General features: G+C 42.3%; 1 protein-coding gene across 2 annotated transcripts; it reads left to right on the forward strand.

The window, feature by feature from the left end:
* The first annotated feature begins 518 nt into the window (after positions 1–518).
* RIC3 (RIC3 acetylcholine receptor chaperone) lies at positions 519–21,376 on the forward strand. 2 transcript variants are annotated; one of them, XM_085063188.1, is made up of 7 exons: positions 519–683; positions 7,632–7,855; positions 9,505–9,583; positions 11,697–11,790; positions 17,044–17,192; positions 18,322–20,655; positions 21,077–21,376. In XM_085063188.1, the coding sequence occupies exons 1-6, from the start codon at positions 554–556 to the stop codon at positions 18,807–18,809; spliced, it is 1,164 nt and encodes a 387-aa protein (XP_084919314.1). In that variant the 5' UTR covers positions 519–553; the 3' UTR covers positions 18,810–20,655; positions 21,077–21,376. The 2 variants fall into 2 exon arrangements, with proteins under 2 accessions (XP_084919314.1, XP_084919315.1); XM_085063189.1 differs by lacking the exon at positions 21,077–21,376 and having other exon boundaries at positions 17,047–17,192; positions 18,322–18,906.
* The last annotated feature ends 1,634 nt before the right edge of the window (positions 21,377–23,010 follow it).

The raw sequence follows: 23,010 nt of genomic DNA on the forward strand, positions 1-23,010 counted from the left end.
TGCAGGGAAGAACACCTTAAGGAAGAATCAGAAAATCGCAGAATGGCCTCGGTTGGCAGGGACCATTAAGAACAACATGTCCCAACCCTGTCACCTTTCCCTGGACACTTTTTTCCTATCATCCAGCTCCTTGAACACTTCCAGGCACGGAGCACCCACAGCTCCTCTGAGCAGCCTGCTCCAGCACCTCACCCACCCTCCCTGTAAAAATGTTTTTTCCTACTATCCAATCTAAGCCTACCCCCTTTCAGTTTGAAGCTGCCCTCCCTACTCCTGTCACCACACGTCAAAGATCCCTCTCCATCTTTCCAGCAGGCTCCCTACAGGCACTGGAAGGACAAGAAGGGAACCCCTGCGTCCTCTCGGCCGCTGTTTTGCCTTTCTGAGGCTCAGGGCTTTTCCAAGCCCCGCGCTTCCAAAGCGTTTCCAAAGCGTTTCCAAGGCGCTTCCCTCCTTCCCTCCCTCCCTGCCCTCAGGCTCCCCTCAGGGTGCCGCGCGGCGCCTGCGCGCGCCTGCGCAGAGCGCGCGGTCGCGGCGCGTTGCCGGCCCCGCCATGGCGGCCTGGACGTGCTGCCGGGTGGCTGCCGTGTCCTGCCTGGTGCTCTGCGTCTCCCTGCTCCTGCCGCGCACCTTCCTGCCCCGGGCCGGCGGCAGGCAGGAGCCCGGCGCCGCGCCGCCCGAGGGTAAGAGGCCGCTGCTCGCCGCCGCCCCCGTCCTTGTCCCGGGGTGCCGCTCGGGGTGAGGCCGGGGCGGGCCGTGGGGCTCCGTGAGGGCCGGGGCTGCTGGCAGGGAGCTCCGCCGCCTGCTATGGAAACGTAGCGTAGCTTCCCCTTCGCGCGTCACTCCCCGTGCTCCTCCCTTAGAGACGTGCGGAGTGTCGGAGGATTCATTCGTGGTTACCGCTGGGACCTGCCTTCTTATTTTTATTTTTTTTAAACAATTTAAAATCCCCCAAGTTTTGCTTTATCTGTGTGTGGCTTATTAAAGCTTCTGTAAAGGGACATATTCATTCCACCTTTTTTGTTTGTTTCTTTTTTTTTTTCACTGTAATACATCCCGTCATTATTTTGTTGCTTTCTGTACAGAGAGCTTTTGTTGCTGCATATGAAATAAAATTCCATTTGAATCGTCTTCATTGTTCAGTTTCCTACGCCAGCATCTTAAACATTTATTTTCATGCACCAAATTCTCATAATGCTGTGGCCAGGTTGGTGGCTCATTTTAAGTTCATGTCCTGTTGTGCCATCTCTCCCACCCTGCATGTCCTCTCAAGTTCTCCAGGAATGGGTTTGTACAAGCAGCTCCCATTCTTTTTAGGCTCATTTCCTTTTTACTGTAGGTTTTTTGGGTTTTTTTCCTCAAGGCACTTCACAAGAGTAGCTGGTGTCATAGCCCTGAGTCTTGGCAGAGAAGGAGTTTTGCCCAGGGCTGCCTACAAGCCAGAGGTGAGGCTGGTGGCAGCACAGAGAGCTTACAGGTTCTTCTGGATGCTGTCCCACAGGGACTTGTGTTCAGTGACTGGATCTTCTGCATCCTTCCAACAGCCTGGTTCTTCCATGTCTGCACACTTCATGGATTTCATTTAGTGCTCCATTTCGTTTCAGGGTTTTCTAAGGACATTCAGGCTGAAGTTACTGCTAAAACAGTGTTATGTTGAACCCAAGCATAAGATTTCCTTGCCACAACAGCCTTTCTATAATTACCATGTGTGTTTTTGGTCTTTAGGAACTTGAAAACAGGTTGGTCACCACTGTAGATCTACAGGTTTATAGTTCCATTGCAGAGTCTCCTCACACTGAAAATCTGGAATGGAATTTTGGCAGCACATCAAGAGCAGTACTGTGAGGGCACAGTGCAGGGCTCCATAAAGGCCCAGCAGCCAGCAGTGATGGAAGCAGATTCTCTGGGAGATGGTACCTGGCTCCCAAAAAAACCTGCCTTTGTGCAGCTCCTGACTGATCCCACAGTGGTACCAAAGGATGGAATTTGACACACCATTTTCACCAAGCAATGTACCCTTAAACAGTTGTCAGTTAATGTTGTGGTGCTCCTTTCATTGCCTGCAGGTTGATCTGACAGAAAAACTAGCTTTAAAAACCCAACAACAGTCTTGCCCCCAAATTAATTTCAGTGGCATCTGTCTAATGAATGATGCTTGTATCTATTGTAGCACAGCTGGCTCTGAGCAGTGCTGTGATAAGGTGACTAATCACAGCCACAGTTCAATACTTACAACAGGTAACATAAATGCTCTTTCCATTCTCAGTATTATAAATACTTTCCATCATTCCTGCAGAGATCACAGGACAGCCCAGGTTAGTGTGTGCCTGGTGCAGCGTGAGTACCCAGCATTGCTCCCCTGCTGCCCTCCAGCACCTGTCTTTGGCTGAGGATGTAACACCTCACCTCAGCTGGTCAGTTTCAGATGAGAGTTTATAGTCCATATTTTCAATGTGAGAGCAAGGATTTCATTACACCTGCTCTGTAGACCAAACTTTATTTCACCTGAAGTTATTTTTTTATTAGAAGAATAAATCTTGATTGAACCGCTCAATTCATATCTCTGTCATTAGTCTCTCTCTCCAGTGCACTGATAACTGCAGTTACCTGACAGGAGTTTCAGGAGCTTGAGGTAATCATGTCATTCTTGAAGTTAATAAAGTACTTATTGTAGTCTTGGGGGCAAAATTTCTCTGAATAAAACATGCTTAAAGTTTAGTACCATTTGTTAGAACTCAGTGTTACCAGAAGGCTTTTTATTGAAACAGGCTTTAAGCATGGGAATATCACTTTCTCTAATAAAGCCATTTTCAGAGGTCTCTTTTAGGAAAATGGTGAGCACAGAACTACAGAAATTAATATTATCTTCCCAATGGGTATGTTGTTCTTTTCCACAGTAATAATTTCATGTATATGAAAAAGTTCATTTAAAGAACTTGCTGTGTATGTATCACATTCCTGGTTGACTTCACGGACAGGCATTAGAATATTCATCTATTGTAAAAGAGGGGGGGAGAAAAAGAGCCACTAACAGTTTAAAAAGTGCTTTTCATGTGTAGTGTTCATAAATATATACTATGCATTTTGTAAAGCTGCTCTAAGCTGGTATTTTCAGAAAAACCTTACAGCTCCATGATGGTAGCAAGCTCTGCATTCTTTTGAACAATCAAGTACCATCAGCTTTAGAAAAAAGATACATGAGTTCAGGTAACCCCTCTGCTCAGCTTGGATTTGTGCAATGCACACATCAGTTGCCTGCTGGTGTCCTGAAGAAAATGAAGATTTTATTCTCCAGACCCCTTACCATTCTCATGGCCCTCCTTTGGACATTCTCAAATAGCCTAATTTTTTTTATAATGTGGTGCCCAAAACTGAGCTTGGTAGTGTTCAAAAAGGAGTAATTACTTGGGCTTTCTGTGGGCAAACCTGTTGGAGAAATTAGAGTGTGTTAAAAACAGCAGAAATTTTGTAGTGGCTTGAAAGAGAATTTAGAGTGAATGTCAACAAGACAACAATTTTTGTACAGATTATTCTAAGCTGTTGTACCAAACATGCTAGAAAATTTGGAAGGACGTTTTCAGTCTAGACAACACAAAGTTACAGCATCATGCAGTTGGTATGTCTTGCTGTATGTTGCCACTTGCAGCTTTAGGACTTTCAGGTAATCTTATTGGACAGAGAGAGGGAGGAAATCAGTAATTTATGAAAATTCAGGGCTGAGAGGGGCTAAAGATGGATTCAAGTGTCCCGAGGTGAAGGCATCAGTATGAATGAGTCTTTATTGGCTTCGACCAGAGAGGGAGGTCCTGCATTGCCTATTTAGCAAAAGCTTTGCTTAGGGCACACATTTCCTTTAAACAGCAAGTCCAACACAGCAGGGAAGAAAAATGTGCAAAACTTCTCAGTTCTGGATCTCACAGGAGTGTATTTCATTTCTGATCGCTATCACTGTCTGAAAAGATGGTGGTTTTCTTTTTCAGTCACTATGATGAACATTTTATCAGGAAAATGTAAATAGTACCCAAGCATCTCTGAGTGTGGGAGTCAGAGTAGTTTGAAGATAGGTTGGAGGGCTGGAATTTACACTTCTGAGGCAGGAGGATAGTTCTGTGTCCCACTGTCACATGTTTGATTGTTCCTAGAGCTTTTTGTTTGGTTTTGAGTGCAGAGTAAGGAATAATAAATGTCTTACTTGGAAAAAACATAATCTTAGCCTTTCCGAATCAAAGTAGTGTAACCATGGTTTTGGGATGGAAACAAAAACCAAAAGGCAGAAGACCTCCTGCAGAGTGTGAGAGGAACTGTGGGTGCCCCTGAGGAGCAACTTGGTTGAAATTAGACAATCCATGAGAGCAGCATCCCTGGCTTTGCTGTCAGCTTGGACAAGTCACATGCACTTCCTAGACTGACATTTCCAATCTCCAACCCTCCTCCTACATGTCTGGGGTCTGAAGAACGTACATACCTTATAAATGAAGTCATGTGTCATAAATCTGATGAATGAAGTGCAAACTTTATGTAGCAACAGCTTGTGTGTCAAACTTTCTTCTTTTATTATATGTGTGCATATGTATCTTAGCATTTTACAGCTGGTCAGATGTTGCAGAGAGAATTACCTAGACTAGGAGTTGCTGAATAGTAACTTAAGTCTAAATAACTTTATAAATAGTCAAGCTGGGCTCAGTAACAATTCCCAAAACCCACTAAGTAGAACACATAACAGCTTTCTTGGAAAAAGATAACTTGAATGGTCTGAGTATCATCATCTGGTTGGCTGTTGTATTCATTGAGTTGTAAATACAATTTTTAAGATTTGCTTTTTATCAGCTGACTGTTAATATTGTTACAAGATTAAAAACTCCACGGTCAATCTCATGTGAAAAAGGCCATTAATGACTTCATCTACATTCAGAAACCTACAGTCTTTTAAACAAAACGTTTCCTGGGGTGTAATTTCATTTTTGGACTTAAAACTATTGAAGGGACAAGGTTAGACAAAACGTGCTCTGCTTGCCCTGTAGCTGGTTTGCAAAGTTGATTTGAAGCATTAAAACTGACAAAATATGAAATGTATAGGATAAATCTTAGGTAAAAGGTCTCACAGCCAGGTAGGGTGGAGTTGGTGGAGTTACCACACACAGCAATCAGTCTGCATGAAGGCTGCCCTGGGGCTGTCACAGGGGAGTTGGGAAATATTTCCAAAGCAGAGCAGCACTGTGGCATCCTTCATAGCCACATGGAGTTAGTGCTCTTCCCACAGCATGGAAAATGTGCTGTTGAAGTACACACCACCCCCACTGGCAGCCGGGTGGGGCAGCAAACAAGGACCCAACATGTGCCCTTCAGTGCACATCAAGTGTCACTTGATTTTCTTGCTGGAGAGTGTGTTGTTGTCTCCATTTGAAAGTGGTTTGTTTAATCCCTGGAAGTGTGGAATCTTGTTTAATTGACAGTGGCACCCAGATAGTGACATTTCCATTTATATACTGTGCATTTAGGAGCTTTGTGCATATGTTGCTTTCAAGTTGCCTGTGCCCTCAATTTCCTGTGTAATTTGCATGGGTTCTTCACAATAAAAACAATGGAAGATGGTATTTGTTTATTAAGGAAGTACTTATAGACGTTTAAAATCAGCAGGGTAGATTTAGAAATAGCAGCCACGAAATTCCCCTTTAAAATTATTTTGTTAATGAAATGTGTAGTGTCTGTCCCCTTGGCCTGATTACATTTAATTGAATTGAGTCTTTTAAAGCACAAACAAGGCCTTGTGGATTATTTAGAAAACTATTCACTTTTAATAGAGTTTCACCTTTGTCAATTATTTTCTGCTTTGTTATGATCTCTGTCTTTTTTTTTTTTTTTTTAATAAAGAATATTTGCATCAGTATAAGGTGTTTTACAAATATTTACCTACCCTGCTGCTTCATCCCCATCTCGGTGATAGTGCTCTCTGCACGACATCACACTCATTTCCACAGTGACCTACTGCCACAGGGCATTGCTGCTGGAGCAGGGGGACTTCCTTGTAAATAAGATACTATGCTTTCCATCACAGACCTTGAATAATTCACTAAAATTTAAGTGCATGATAACAGCTTCCTCAGAGTTAAGCTAATCTGAGAGTGGGCTTGGTCAGTGGTGGCATACCCTGGCAGTTACACTAAAGAACTCATGGAATGTATGCTATCTTCTACAAGAAAAATGTGTTTTTAATTGTAGAATTTCATGAATTATTGATATCACTTCCTAATAAGTGTTTACTGCAATTTTCCGTGCTCAGGAATTTAGCTGCCTATGATGGTGTTTCCTAGCAAGACCAAATGTTAATTAAATTTTTCTCTTGTGTCTCATAAAAATATTTGCAGCTGCGTACTCGCAGAAGTAAATTCAGTTATTTTCAATGCCACTTCAAACCTGCTTTTAATTTCCTTTCCGCAAGCACAGGCACCAGTGTGCCAGGGAGGGGGAGTTTCCCAGCTGGGATCAGGAGTGAGCTGCAGCCCAGCCTGGCAATCCCTGGCTCTGGTGCATCCATCCAGCTTCTCCAGCCACCAGATTCCATGGCAGAGCAGCTGAGTAATTTAGTTCAGACCCACTTGGTGGAAGGGAGTGCAGGTGCACATCCAAACTGGATATGGAGATGGAAAGCAGGATGTCAGCTACACAGAGGAGTAAAGTACTGAATTTCACAGCAAAATTGTTGAATTGATGGCAGCAAGAAAATAGAATAATGCATGAGCTTAAATTTATTGAGGTTCTTGCACCTTTCAGTTGCATGAAATCATCTGCAGCACTGTTTCAGGCTCTCTGCAGTCTTACTCTAGCATCTGTACATCCATTTATGCTTGCTCTTCTTTCTTGTGTTAAATTAGCTCTGCCTAGAAAGGTTAGAAACCTCTAAATTTTTTTCCCTCTAAAATGCCAAAGATAATACATCCCAGGCTATACTTAGTCTCCTTTCTTAGACCTTTTTGAGGAGAACAGCTTGAGGTAAAAACCCTTTTCTTCATTTTTCATTACTCACTTGGTGAAATCAGGTAAAATACTTTATCTTAGGGCAACAGCCAAATATCTATGCTGGGCAAACACTGCAGTCACGTATCAGGGTGTTAAGTGGATAATGGTTTATACATTACTACAGTTATACTGTAGTAATGCCAATATATATACTGGGCAATATTGAAAGATGAGGCTTACAGTGGAAAACTGATATTTTGGGGTGTTTTGAGGAGAGAAACAAGTAGGAATTTGGCATTTCATCCTGCTGGAGATGCTGATCTGCCAGATATCCAAACAAGAATATACCTGTTAAACTCCATGTTTTGTTAGTTGCCCTGTCAGCTCTTTCTCTGTTTAAAATCAAGAGATTATAATTGTGTGATTCTACTCCTAATTGTGTAGGAGTTGCTAGGAGTAAATTGCTGTGAGTAAAACCTAGCTCTTAGCACTGCACATCACAAGAGACTGAGAACTGAGTTTACAGACTTAGTGCAACAAGTTACTCATCAGTGGTGGTGAATTTACAAGCAGAGAAAATAAGGCACTTGCACCTGCTGCAGGTTTATGGTACATGTGAAAGGGTGGAAAGTAATAAAAAAAGGGTGGAATGATCATTGTGTGTTTTTTTGCAGGGAAGCTTGGTCGCTTTCCGCCGAGGATGCATTCCCATGCCACTCCTGAGAGCCGAGCTGTCCCTCATTTTCCAAGGTCTCACCTCACTGAAGCAGTTGCCAAAGCCAAGGCAGGTGGAGGTGGTAGTGGAAGCACTGGTGGAACTGGGAGAGGTCTTGTGGGACAGATTATCCCTATATATGGATTTGGTATCTTCTTATATATCCTCTACATTTTATTTAAGGTAAGACCAACATGAATTGAAAATACAGGGAAATAACTCAAAAAACTTTGCAAAAAATACTATACTCTCATTTCAGCTGTGGTCAAAAAAATGCTTATGCTGGACCTTTGGCTGGTGGTCAAAAGATTGGAGTACCTTGTGAGTTTTGCTGTTGCAAACACTGTAGCTAAGAATGCAGGGAAGGATTTCTCTTATCCTGCATCGGCCTCTGACCTCTTACAATTTTTTAAGGATTTCCTTTTCCCCTGCAAAATGTGCATGTCTAGCGCAATGTTAGATTAATTTTGAATAGACACATAATATTCTTTACCCTGTTGTATGTGGCTGCACATTATATGTGCTGTGTACGCACTTTGCTTTATGGACGTAATGTGGGAGAGAGGGAGTACATCACTTCTGGAATTAAAGCACCACATTCTTGGAGACTGGGAGTTTGTAAGGGTGTGTTGACCATGCTGGAAATGCCCCAGCTGAGGAGTTGGTTGAAAGCCAGTTAAAGAATGCACACAGCCCAAATTCGCCTCAAGTGTTTCACATGTGGTTTGAACTTCTCCTAACTATTTGTAATACCAGCTTGACTTGCGTGTAGGTGGTGACAGTCAGCTGTGTGGGAGAAAGGAGAATTGGACCTGGGGAAATGTTTTTTTTCCTTTAATAAGAGCTACATCTAGCCCCCTAAAGAGTTGAGTGTGAGCTGGACCAAGTCAAGAATGAAGTGAATTGGGTGAACTGATTAAACACAACAGAGATGAAAAAACAAGCCTGCAGCTTCTGGCCAGAGAAGGACAGCAGAGCTGGTGAAGGGTCTGGAGCACAAGTCCTATGAGGAGCAGCTGAGGGAGCTGGGGGTGTTTAGCCTGGAGAAAAGGGGGCTCAGGGGGGACTTTAGCACTCTCTGCAGCTCCCTGAAAGGAGGATGGAGAAAGGTGGACATTGGCCTCTTCTTCTAGGCAGCCAGTAATAGGACTAGAGGAAATGGCCTCAAGCTGCATCCGTGGAGGTTTAGACAGGATATTAGGAAAAAAGTTCTTCACTGAAATAATTGTCAAGCACCAGAACAGGCTGTACAGGAAAATAGTTGAGTTGCCATCCCTGGACATATTTAAAAGCTGTAGATGTGCCACTTAGGGACAGGGTTCAGTGGTGGACTGGGCAGTGTGAGGTTACTGTTGGACTCAATGATCTTGAAAGTGTTTTTCAGCCTAAATGATTCTATAGTTCCTTGTAGAGCCAACTATATCTGTGCTGCAGCTACCAAGTTGATAAGGAATAATGGCAGAAAGCATTGCAAGAGGGACAAGTGGGGTCACACGTAGCTCCTTCAGAACCTGCCCTTCAATTTGCAATAATTGCCAAATGAGGTTTCTTCCCTTCCATATACAGAAGAATGGAATAGATAACCATTCCAAAATGAAGAAATTATTTTTGATGATTTATGCTTTCACTATGCTTAAAAATATTATTTGTTCCAAAAATCTTTTGGGAGTTTTCAACTGCCAGAGTATCCCAGGCATCTTTCATGGTTTTGCTGCTGGTGTCCTTTTCCTTATGGCATAATTTAGTTTTCTGTATTTTTTTCCATTGCCTCTGGGGCATATGTAATACTACTGTTGTAACTCATAGAAGAGCCATCTTTTCTTCCTCACCAGCTGGCTTCCAAGGGAAGAACGACTCCTGCAGAGCGGAAATGCCCTACTGCCACACCTGGGAACATGAAGAGGAAAATCAGTGAGTATGACTGAGTTTTATCTATGTAGCTGTTGACTCTGTACTGGTCCAACAATGTTCTTCAAGTTCAGGGCACACTGTAAAGCTGATGTTCCCTCCCTACCCCCGAAAAACAAGCACAAACTTCTGTGTTGGAATGAGCTAGAGTTAAAAAGAATGACTGCACTGTCACTTTCTAATCTCATTCAGCCAATGAGGCTGTGATAGCAGCCTTATCCCAAGTGCCTCTGGAAGGAATGGCTTTTGATAAGGTTTGTTGAATTAACTGCACAGATTTTGCTGAAAAGCTGTGTCACTGATGATTAAAAATGGATAATGGGATGTCCAGCTATCATCATTCTGTAATCCCTAATAGTCGAGTCAGAGCATAGAAAGATACCCTAAAAGCTAGTTTCTTTTTTTTTTAATTGAAGAATTCTTAGCCAATATCAGGCACTTCCCTAATTTGTCCCTTTCCTTTTCTGCAGTGTACAGTTTTCATGCATGCAGTAAAAAGAGCGAATAGCATTCTGAAATGTTAATTTCATTTTACCTAAACATTGGTGAGATAGATTCAACTATTTGTGGGCACTTATTAGATAAATTAATAAGCTTACTATTGAGGATTGGAAGAGCAGTTACCATTACAGAATTAAATGGGTTGGGTTTAGCTGGCTAAACTGTAATAGGAAAGAAAAGTGCATAGGGCTTCATAGAAAGTACTAGCAGGAAGGTAATTCTCTTAACATAGCTGTAATTATCTTGACATTAATGCACATATTAGGAATACCTAATGTACTCAGTGCTGTAGATTGTGTCTTCAGTGCACTTGTGCTGCTTTGTGCCTGGCAATTTCGGGCAATATATTAGCAATGGTAATTATATTTTTTTTCTCTAATGCTTGGTAAGAGAAAGTAGCTTTGCAGTAAGTTAACTTTGCCATCATTATATCCCAAAGAACTAACAGTGAAAATTATTCTGCTTTTTCCTAGAACTCTTCATTTATATTCCTAAAGCATTCATGGCAAGCTGTAGCAGAGCAGGGGACAGGTCACTGTATTAAGAGCCTAAGACTGAGTCACCACTTACACGGTGACTTGGAGGAAGTAACTTCCCTTGTCTTTGCCAATTTCCTTTCCTCTTTTTTCCAAGTCTCAGACATGCAAAATGATTACATCAGTGTTACATTAAGTAATGACAATCTGTGCAGAATAGAGATCTTTCTAAAAGCAGGATGTTTGTGGATGGATTCCTCTATTCTCACTATGTTGAAGTTCCGTTGTGCCTTTTCCTGCTGAAGTGGGTGTGCCTGGAGCAGCTGAATGTTGCATTCACCCAGGCTGTTTTCATGTTGTTCTGCAGTGGGGAACAATGGAGTCTCAGCTCTAGGATTTTGAACATGAGCTGCAAAAGCCCAACAAGGAGTTCAAGCATTTCTGTTGGCATCCAGGCTGCTGCATCTTGACTGTTAATTCTTTCAAAAAGCCAGTTTGGGTGTTCTTTCATTGTACTATGGCCACTTTTTTTTTTTTTTTAAGTGCAGCCATGGCTTTGCTCCCCAGGCAGATACTGTGGGCTCAGTGTTGTTCATCCCAGTAAGCATGGCACACCTGGGCAGGGTTGGATTCAAGCCATCAAGCCCATGAACTTGATTCTCTTTCAAAAAAGAAGTGGTCTCTCAAGCCTTGGACTCATTAGAAAATGCTCAAATGACCTTTTGTTTCTGTTTCCAAGGTCCTAAGAGGGAAATTCCATGAGAACTATTAATTATGCAGTGGAAATTAAAAAAAAAAACAAGCAGCAAACACACAAAAAGCCCCACAGTATTTTCTTTTCTTAAACTTTAATCTCCAGGGCATTTCCAGTGGCCCACTCACTGTGCTTATTGGGAGGTAGCTTGGAAACATTTGAAAAAAAGTGCTTTCTGTGTGTCCTGTGTGGCAATATTCTTCACCCTCTTAGGCCAGGAAAAGAGTAGAACTTAGAGGTAGAACTCTCTAAGCTGAATGTCTTATTTTCCTCAGAGCCAGTTTGGTTTGGTACAGCATTTACTATCTGTGATAATGTAAAAGGGATACATATTCAAAGCTCCTTCTGACAGATCTTGGGATTTTTGGTTTTTTTTGTTTTACAGCTGACTATGAGCTCACTCAACTCCAGGAAAGACTCAGAGAGACAGAAGAAGCTATGGAAAAATTAATCAACAGGGTAGGACCTGTGTATGACAGGTGTGTTTCAAATTACAGCATTTTACGGAGAGATTCTACTCTGATTAGGAATTAAACCTTCTTGCATTATCTACATTAAAATAGCATTTTTATTGCTACTTCAAATTATAGAAATTTGATTTTACACATCACAATTCTTGTTCTGCAGTTTTTCTCTTCTCAGCACCTATATATAAAATAAATATTCTTTTGCAACTTCATTTTCCTTAAGCAAAAAAGTAACTATCCCCATATCCCCAGTTTGTACAGTGTGTTATTTGGAAGAAAATGACAGGTATGTGTAAACAGAGGATGAACTATCTACATTTAAAGTACATAAAACAGCCTGTCTTATATGAAGAAATATCCCGAATTATTCTTTTCCAGTTCTATGAATTATTTTTCTAAATTGAAATGATGTTATAATCTATGCAAATTCCTGTTAGAATAACCATAAAATATTTCTTTAAGGCAGAATGGTATAATAATCTGATTACATAACTTAGTTCCACCCTGTAACCAGTAAATTCATGCATTTGCTTCTAAATATAAAAGACAAAGGGTTGTAAAATCTGCATTCCAAATTTTATTATGTTTATTAATATTTCCTACAAATCTGGTATCACCAGTCTACATTACAAAGAAACACTGGGAACAAGTCTGTGTTTTTCATAAGGAGCAAAAAGAACAGATCAGTAGGACACTGCATAACTGCAGGGTTTGAAAATTGAAATACCATGAATATGAAGGTGGGTTTTGCAAGCAAAAACGAGAGCTGTTCTGCTTGTAACTCATGTTAACTTTGCCTGGATCAGCCAAGGCCTGTTTTAATCCTTTCTGTTGGAACTGTGTGCTGAACTTGCACATTTTTTTCATGTATGCTTTCAAACCATGTTCTCTTAGAGCATGTGGTTTTGCCCACTTTGTGCTCTGCCCTGGATTGTCTCAGGTGCCCACCTTGCCCTTGTCCAGCCAGGGTCCGGAAGGAAAGCCCCTAAACTGCCCTGGTTTTATTAGTGGAACAGAAGGATCCTGCTTTTTTTGACTACTACTCATGTCTGTTCTGGAGAGCTAACACAATGCTCTACATGTACCCTTAAGCTGACAGAAATAGGCTTATGAGCTGCCCAGATATTGTGCTGAGTCTCAGGATGGAATATTTTTTTACTGAGAAAATCGGTTTAGGGTCTGATCCAGTATTTGTTCCACTCTGTGTTATTGGCCCAAAGCCTCTATTTAGTAGAACTTCCCTTCTTTGTTCAACCAGACTATTTATATAGATGGGTCTAAAGGTCTCAGGGGAAATGAGAATCTGAATCTAATGAAGAATTTTGTATGTTGCCTCTTTGAAGAGGAGGGAAAAGCAACTCTTGATGGAGCAAATAGCTGTTTTCAAACACTTTGAAGCTTTCTTAATTGACACTAGGATACTTACTACTTTCACCAATACTGGATGAATGTATTAAAATAAAACCTATGGTTTAAAACTGAGCTAGGTTTATTCAATCTGGATATTGATAGATTTAAATAAAAAGGAAAGAGTAAAAGAGTAAAAATTACTTGAACTTTATTTATTGATATGCAGTTAAACAGAAACCCCTACAACAAAAAAATCAGAGACAGAAACAACTGGTGTCATGTTTAAACTAGTGCTGAAAGACCCCAGGTGAGACCATGGCCCTTTATACCAGGTGTGGCAAAGGAACAGCCAGCTGGACAAGTGAAGCATTAGTAACCAACCAAAGGTCATATTTTGCATTGCCACAAAACCTAATGTATCACCACAACTCACAGTGCTTGTCAGAGTGCTGAGGGCTGAGCTGGTGCCTCAGTGTCCTCTCACTCTACCTCAGGAGCATTCTCCCAGCTGAACTGCTCCATGATTCATCCTGGCTTTTTCCTGGAGAAGATTCTTAGAATCCAAAGACATTCTAGTTTTAATTTTAAATTTTCTTTAAAAAATTGCTTTTAAAATCTGGATGAATTTGAAAGGATAGTTTATTCTCAGAGAATGCTGTAGCCCAGCAGGAAGTCCTGTTTCAAAGGAATAATATATACTGTGTTGTGTGATTTTATTCTGCTTATTTTTTTGTAGCAAGTGTACATGTTGTTTTCTTGCTATTGCTTATCCTGCTCCATTTCTTTTCCTTTCAAAATCATTTGAGTGAAGTGAGCCTGGAAGACTTCTAAGTGCTATCAGTTGGCTTTCTCAGATGGGATAGCTACTGTTACCCACCAGCCCTGTGTTGTAGAAAGTAGCAGGCAGAAACTTGGATTTGCTTTTATTTTTTAATGAGGTTTGAAGACCAGCCTCCAAATCAGCTGAGGAGATCTCCTTCCAAACCAGCATACCAGTTGGAATTGCTACACCTTTAAGCAGAGAAACACCCTTCCAGAAATGCAAAACTATAAAAAAGTATAAGTACAGATACTTTTAATGAGGCTTAGCATGCTGTAGGAAGAATGAGAAGCAAGGTAAAAAAAGCAAGAGGAAGAAAGGACTGCCTGGCCAGGTCCTCAACAACATAACCAAAAATTTCTATTTCTGGTAGTTAGGTAATAGGTAGAAATAATGAAGCTCACCTACCTGTTTTTAAAGTCCTGTTTACTAGGCTGTCAACTGGAAAAACTTTCTGTTTTATCATAAACTGAGCAAAGGTGATATGGGAGAGTGAGAGGCTCTGTGGGGTGCCATTTTTTGGGATGTAGCTGCATTTTAATAGTGATTATTTTAAGATCAAAAGCTAAAAAAACACCTTTTAACAGGTCTGAGATGCCATTTTAGGTTATGGATTTTCCCTGCATTTGTAATGGCTCTTTAGGAAATGTTCTCATCTCAGAGTAAGAATAAGAAACCTTTACTTTACCTGTTAGTGAGCACTTTGGGGCTCTACAAAGTGTAAGTATTTCCATGATGTGTCATAATAGTTGTGTACCTACAAATACAGGGAGCAAAAATAATGACCTTTTCTTACACTGTAAACCTTCTGCATCTGTTATCCTCTTAGTATTCCTAAGTGCATTATATCCTGGTAAATCTCCCATGTGCAGGCAGCCAGATGCCTTAGACACTGCCAGCATCCTACAGTAAGTCTTCCCAGAGGCCTTAAATGAAGTCAAAATAACACATGGGCTTTAGTTTCTCCCTGTCTGCAGGGAAATTTGCCTTTTAAACAAGGTATTTGGAGGAGGAATACTCTGAAATACAGAGCCCTTGTGTTGGAAAAAGACAGTAGTGTTTTCTAATGAGGGTATCCCACATATTAGGAATTTTCCTGTATGAAATGCCACAGTGATGCAGCTGCATTGATTGATCCTGTTATCTGAGCTAGCTTATCTGCCCAATGTGCTAAAGAGATAGTCCTCTCTGTCTTCATCCAAGTGATACATATTCAAATTGGGTACAGTTTTGTCTGTAAAAGGAGGATTAGTTTGGCAGTTCTGTTACAGCTTTGGTTAAAGGCTGATGGAACCATTCCTTTCTCGTGGGCCTCTTAATTCACCCCTCACATTCCATATCTGCATAAGCCAGGCTTTTGGGAAGAGGCTGCCTTACACCTTCACTTGTTTGTGGAAGAGATTGCCACCACAACTTGGGGGGACTCAGTGTATAGTGTTGGGATATCAACTTTGCAAACTGTGGGGCAAAATTCCCCTTGGTGGGAATGCAGAGAAATGATGTTTTGCCTTGCAATCTCAGCAAAACAGTTTAATCTGGGTAGGTGCTCATGAAAGCAGCTCCTGAGCTAAGGTCTATTACCAACACCTGTGTTTGTAGCTGTGCACAAAATCTAGCCCAGGATCAGCACTTCCACCACCATCACACCACCAGCAGTAGGATGCTAATCTTGGCTTTAAACCAGGGTGACTTTGCTGCCTTTATGGAGTAACCATCATGCCACCATCATTGCCATACATGCAGAGTGGCACAAAGTACCTCTTAGAATGCTGTTGCTGTCCCAACAGTTAGAAGAAAATTTGAAGATGGACATTGCAAGTTTATTAGGATTTACGTAACTGAAATGAGGTTTACATAGACACTAACCACCAAAAGCCAAAATCTGTTTCCAGCTCCTCTCTTCCCATCTCATCTCTACGATTCACTGAGCAGCCTACTGAGTGAATCTACTCTTGGGATTATCTGTCTGTCTGCTCTCCAGAGATCACCAGAGGTAATCTGTCTGATCTCACATACATGAACACCCCTACAGTTCAGCATTCTGTGCATGCCCAGGGCCACCCTTTCCAAGTAACTGGGGGCAACAGATCACGACTGAAACACAGGAGATCCAAAAGAGCACCACAGGAGTGACTTGAACTGGCATTACTGCTCAAAAATGACTTCAAGCTCAAGATACCATAATTTTAAACTCAACATGAAACAAGCACCATTGGTCAGAACCATTTTCACCCCTGGTGACAGCCAGTGTCTTTCCTATTCTGACCTACAGAGTTAGCAGACTGCAGAGCACCACCCTCCAAATATTACTGTTTTGTCCATAAGACTTTTAGAAGCCTTTTTTTCTTTTCAGATAAAATAACAGGTAATGACTACATGATCTTATCTGTTGGAAGCATTTTTGTTACAGCAGTAATGGTATTACCTAAGCACTAATAATTACTAGATTCAGCAGTAGAGAACCAGTCAAAAGTTTGCTTTCAATCTGATAAAAATCTCAGTCCTCTCCCTCTAATTCTAAAGGGCAAGATACAGTTCAATGTAACACCTCCTTTCCATTTTTAAATCTTCCTTCCTGTTTCTCCCCATCTCCCCAGTAGGCTGCATTGTCGACTGTCTATAATGACAGGATGATCTGTCCTACTTGCAAATTTAATGGTCATAATGAGGGATCATTAGAATCTTGAGACTTATGACTGTGAGAAATTTTGATCAGCCCCACAAGCTTCACGTGTAGCATAGCTTCAGAATTATATTTAATAATACTTCATACAAGGCACTGCACCCTCATTCTTACCTAACACATTTTTAAGGGCAAGAAATTTCTGTAGTGTCTTTTGTACCATAACTTTTTTTGTGTGTCACTTTCATCTCTCACATTGTCCTTTACCTGTTTAAATTTACAGACTTTTTGGATAAAGGGATAAACTATACCCAGCTGAAGTGCAGAGCACATGCAGATGTTGAGGAGTGATTACACTCCTCAACAGGTTTCTCCAGACTGTGCTGCTGGCATGGACTGAACAGTTGGGTTTAAACTCTTTTCATAGTGTGTAATAACAGTGAACTAAATTCTGATGTCTAATATTTTCTAGCAGGACTCAAAATGTTACAACAGACCAGGAAAAAATGTTACTTCAACAGCTCCGAGAAATTACTAGAGTTATGAAAGAAGGAAAGTTCATAGATGACATCTCTCCTGAGAAGGAAGCTGAGGAAGCTCCTTACATGCCAGATTGGGAAGGTAAGGGAGAGACATTCTTACCATTATTACCCTTATAAGAAATATTGAATAAGGATTACTTATCATCCCAGATCCTTTCAAAGTTTTGGGTAACTATATCCTTCCCTTACTTTGAGTGTTCAAAACTTCGCAAGAGGTTGCTTGGCTTCTTTTCTCCCAACCATAATAGGAAAAAATAGATTTTGAGGTATCCAGCATTTCTTTTAATGTGAACACTGCGCTATCTGCTGCCCAAAGTGGCATATGAATATTCACATATGCTCCATCTGCTGCTGGGGGTTGGCTGCTCTAGGTTTATATATTTCCCTTTCTTTGCTGGACTGGATTTCATGACATTCATAAAACCCTTTAAAATCAGAATCAGTATGTTTTAGATAACTTACAGTTTTTGCTTTTGATTAGTCATTCTTTGCTTGCTCCAGTGTTGTAAAAGTCAACTCCAGGAAGTCTGTCTTTTTAAAATTATTTCTTTTAATGTCCTTTTCATTTCTTGGTGTTTACCTGCTACATAAATGTGTTTTCAAGGTATCTTAGTTGAGCTGCTCACTATCATAATTTGAAATGCAGACTTAATTTCTTGCTTTTTAAAAAGCTTTCAAAAATGATCCAAAACACAAACAGTGGCCTTGAGCTGTGTTCATAAAATCACGTTTATGATGTTATTTCTAAAATGAAATGCACAAAGTTATTGATGTGTCTGTTTTTTTCAACTTTCTAAGTAATGCTGTTTATGGCAAGTGTTCAAAACATGGATCAGTCAATCTAAAGACAAGAAAAAAAAACAAGGATCCTTTTAAAGATCTAAGACACACCATTTTTACCTGTTAGCCCCCATAGCTTCAAGCAGAGCTCAGCTTTCACTCCTGAAAGTCAGGGTTCGTATCCTGGCTCCCTAAAAATAAGTGGAGTTTTTTTCATCATCTCCCAAGAAGACATGCTTTGCACATTCTTGCCATGGATTAAATACTATGATGTGTACATGGCATTAAAGAGTTGACACACTGGCAGCACTAAAAACAACTGTTCTGACCAACATCCCTGAAGTCAGTCCTATTGCATCCATCCCTGAAGTCAGTCCTATTTTTAAATGCTGGTAATACTCCAAGCTGCAAATCCCTTTATTCCTAAGGTTATCCAGAAGAGACCTATCCTGTCTACGATAATTCTGATTGCTTCAAGCGCAAACAGGACACAATCCTTGTAGATTATCCTGACCTGAGCCAACCCTCTCCAGAAGAGCTGGCAGAAAGAATGGAGGGCATGGAAGACGAGGAGTATCCTTATGGTGAAACCCTGCTAAGTGATCTCACCATGGGAATGGGTGGTCAGGATGTAATGAAGGAAAAGGATGAGGTAACTGTCGCCAGTGAGGAGAAGAGTGACCTTCCTCCCAGCCAAAGCACTGGGGAGTGCTGCTGCTGCTGTGATGATGATCCTGCTGTCATAGCAGAGAATGCTGGATTCCACTCTGAGAGCTGCAGTGAAGTAGAAGAGACAAGCCAAGAGGACCTGTCTGTGGAGGCAGAAAATGAAAATGTAGCACTGGAAAAGCAAAAAGTCAGCGATTCAGAGGAGACAGGCACACTGAGAAAGCGCAACACCAAAGTACTTGATTGACAGGGACAACAGTGGATGTTATCTAGATAGTAAAGGTAGAGGTCATAAACTGTCATTCATGTGGTTTTTGTTCCCAGTGAAAACTTCTCTGTGTTCATCTCCTTGTACCAATTGCATTCTTGTGATACCAGTCATCTCTGCCTGAACTGGAAGCCAGTGCCCTCTTTCATGCACTCGTCATGGGTTACCATGATGATGTTGCCAACCGTGCTTTGTCCTTGATTTTTGAAGCCTTGTATTTTGGAGCAGATATTTGTGACTCGTTCCTTTTCCATTCCAAAGGAGCCATCCTTGGTTTTCCCCTTTGTCATCCCAGAGTTAACCAAATGTCTCTTCTGACTTCTTCAAAAATATCTGTGTGCTACCAGTTAGGAAAGTTAATCAAATCCTTATGTATACACAAGTTTAGTGGGATACTGAAGGACAAAATATGCCTTCTTCCTCCTTCCTGAATGTTAACTGGTCAGCAGAGCAGAGCACAGTCCCACACATGACTCTCTCAACCTGTCACTGCTCTGTACGCTTGAGAAACTGCTGTCACTACAGTCCACAAAGCTCATATACCACCCCACAGCCCCTTTCCCAGTTATTCTGTGGTGTTGGTATGGTAGCCTAATCCATGTTGTGTTACTTGTGTGAGCAGGACTCAAGCTCTGTGAGGTGTGCTTTAACTTTGCCTTAGCCATGGTGAAATTCCCAGATGATCACAGGAAGTGGACCACAGTGTGTGAGAAAGCTAAAAATATCCCTAGAGATTAAAACCAAAAAAGCAGTGTTAAGGTTTGTCAATAAGGGAGAGAACAGCATGAGGGTGCCCCTCAGACTGAAGGGAGCAGGTAGGCTTTTCCTTCTTCCTGGAAACCTGCAGGTGTTTTATGCTCTTGGAATGTTGTTGCCACCATCTTGTTGAGGCAGCCCCAGGTATGGGATGAGGAGGGTGCTGGAGCCAAGGACTCCTGATGGGAGGTGCTGGGCCATCCCTGTGCCCAAGGGACAGCCCTTCTTGTACAAGCAGCATGGGATGTGTTGGGCTGCAGGAAAGGATCCCTCTGCCCCATGACCCTCCTCTTCCTCCCTTACCTGGGCATTTTTCAGGCCACAGGCTCACCATAATCCAGCATATTGAGCCACACTCCATGGGCCAGTCACAGTGGCTTGTTTGTGATGTCACCAGTCCTCTGAGTGCTCCGGCACTGTAGAAGCAAGCAGGGGCTCTGCAGCTGCCCTCCTGCCCACCCAGTTCCAAGGCCCTTGAATGTGTGGAAGGAAGAAAAACCAGAGCAGCAAGGCAGATGGCATCCCACCTTTGTAAGGGGTGGCAGCAGGGCTCCTTCCAGTGATGGCTGAAGAGGAAGGCATGTGCCAGGAGGAGGCCATGGAGACAGTGGAAGAGGAAGAACAAAATCACCCCTCTGCCATGAGTGCCACCACCTTCGGTCCCCTGGTCATGGCCATACAGAGCTTGGCTCTGTGCCCACCAGGGAATCGTGTGCAGCCCGGGAGCATCGGCCTGTCAGGGAGCAGCTGGAGCAGTGAGCTGGGTTGCCACCCACCTTGGCCTGGCACAGCACAGAGACATATCCAGCAGCAGCCAAAGAAGGAGTCGCTTTCCCTGGACCTGAGAAATGGCACTCGGCGGTGCAGGAGGAGGAGGAAGAGGAGGAGGAGGAGGCGAAGGAGAAGAAGGAGGAGCCTGAGTCCTTGCACCGTGAGAGCCATTGCCAGGATGCGAGTGACCACATCCAGCTCACGGCTCCGCGAACTCCGGCGCTTCACAACCCACATCTGCCTGACTGAAAAATAAGCAACAAGACAAGGATGAAAATGCTGTCATCCTCTTTATTTGGTATTTTGGCAACAGCTTCTGTGCTCCTGTGACCCCTAAAGTAGGAGGTGCTTCTTGGAAACTTTCTGATTCCATGCCCACATCCTGCTATGCTGGTGCCACCTTACATCCCGAGGTTTTTTAGGCTATAACGTCAAAAATTTGAGACTAGTTTTTCTTAAACAGAGTAAAATTATTATAATGAAGGCTTGAAGCCCTAGAAATTTTTCTTTCTGAATGTGCTAGGTAATATTGTGGAGTCCCAGCCTCCACATGGGGCTGGTCCTGCTGGCTCACCTGTTCCATCTCCCAGCATCAACAATTATTTTGTTGATTGCTATGCATGATATGGACCCTTCTTTCCCATCCCCTACCTGCACCCTTCCTGGAGCTCCTCTGCTCTGAGCCACAGGGAAAGGCCATGAATTTACTTGGCTTCCAGCAGGCTACTGCGCTGAGGTGACAGGAGTTGTCCCTAAGAGGGTTGCTGGGGACTGGAGGTGGGGCTTCTTCAGTCTGATAACATTCCCTGATGGATGAGTGAAGTCAGCCCTGCATAAGGAATATTGCCAGACCAAGCCAAGAATGTAGACAGCTGTTTCTTTGGAGAAGCAGCAGATGGCCAGGAAGAAGTGCTGGCCTTCACATGGAGGTCCCTTCTAGCTGCTTCACAAGAAGTTCTTTCAACGCTGGGAAATAAATTTTAAAAAACCAAACCAATAAACCAAAAAAAAAAAGACAATTTTTTTTCTCTCTTTCTTGGGTTTTTGGTGAGTACCTATGGATTCCTCTGTCCCATGGCAATGCCACCCCCACTGCTGGGGCAACCCCTAGGAAGGGCTTGTGCCACATCCAGAGTCACCACCCAGCCCCATTTCATGTGCCAGCCCCATCAACCCAGCCCTCAGAACCAGTCTGGATCCCTGATCATGGGTCTGGGCTCACCACCATTGTTCCAACGTGCAGGTGCAGTTGGTTGAAACATACCAGTAATCCACAATGCCACAGGAAGGGAATTTGTACTGATCAGGAGCTGCTCACAATGGCCATCGTTCTTCTGAGCTGCCGCTCCAGATGGGAGCTGCCCAGTCCTCTTGGCACAGTGTTATCGTGTGGAGTACCTGGTTTGTACCATTTTCTCCCAGTCTTGCAAAATGCCAGGTCTATTTCCATTGTTTCAAGCACTAAGAGGGACTTTAACTCCATTTTCACATGAAAATCAAGGTCCTGAACTCCCCTTTTACATGTGCCTAACAAGGACTCTAATCCCTTGCACCTTAGGAGTCGTTAAAGATCCTTTTAACACCTGTGACAGAGCTAAGGGCTTTGGATTTCTCTGCAGGAGGGACAGGAGAGAACGACACTAATGCAGGTTGGCTGTGTGGTGTCAGAAAACCTCAAGAGCTCAGCCCTGAGGTGTGGGTGGCCTTGGCAGCCTCTCCCCAGGGACCAGTAAATGCTCTCTGAATGCAGCCAGCCATGCCTCGTGCAGCAGCTCACCAGCAGCCTTCAAACTGGGATTCCTCCTGTTTATACAACATTTCCTTCTCTCCCTTTGCCTCAGCTTTCCCTCCTCTGAAACAGAAATGTCTATTTAGAGGAGCATTTTAGAAAAGGACCATCAGATGTGTGTCCAGCTTTCTCAACTATTAACTGCTCACTTCTAATAGAGAACACTCATAATCTGAAGTAGAGCTTAGCTGAACAAAATTAGGATTCTCAGAGAACTGCTATAAAGTACTTAATTGAAATCATAGGTCAGAACATCAGCAAACCTGGGAATTTGAGAAGAAGTCGTAGAAGCCCAGGTGTGTGCCTGTTGGAAGCAGTCAGACTCTTTTAAAGCACATTCTCCTTTATTTGTGATAAGTTTGAGGTTGTGATACTTGAGGTTTCCCACCTGGCAAATGAAATGGCTGTACTTTTAGTTAAAGCTAAAAGAAACAGCACATGTGTTGGTAACACAAAGTATTATGATAAAAGTAGATTTTAAAACCCCTTAATGGGCTTAGTTCTTCCTGGATATTTGAGAATGGTAACAGATCATTTCAGGCATTCCACGGGATGAGGAAAAAAGCAAAAAGGAGGATCACTGCTGGGCCCAAAAATACTTCAAAGAACATTAGTTATCAAATAGTTTTTGGAAAACAGATAAATATCTAAGAAGTTTATGATCTAACTCTGCCTTAGCAGTTAGTGTCCATATGTTGGATTTTTAGTTTTCCAGCTAAGGATAAGAAAATTATGCTTACTTTGAGAACACAGAACAATGTAGTGCAATAATCTTCTATTTAAATAATACTTACTTGCACATCCTAATAAAAATACTGTTTCTAACCTCATGTGTCGCAAACACTGGACAGAAGAACCCAGGTA

This window comes from Lichenostomus cassidix, chromosome 5, assembly GCF_008360975.1.
Source record: "Lichenostomus cassidix isolate B80296 chromosome 5, HeHo_3.0, whole genome shotgun sequence".
Classification (NCBI taxonomy): Eukaryota; Metazoa; Chordata; class Aves; order Passeriformes; family Meliphagidae; genus Lichenostomus; species Lichenostomus cassidix.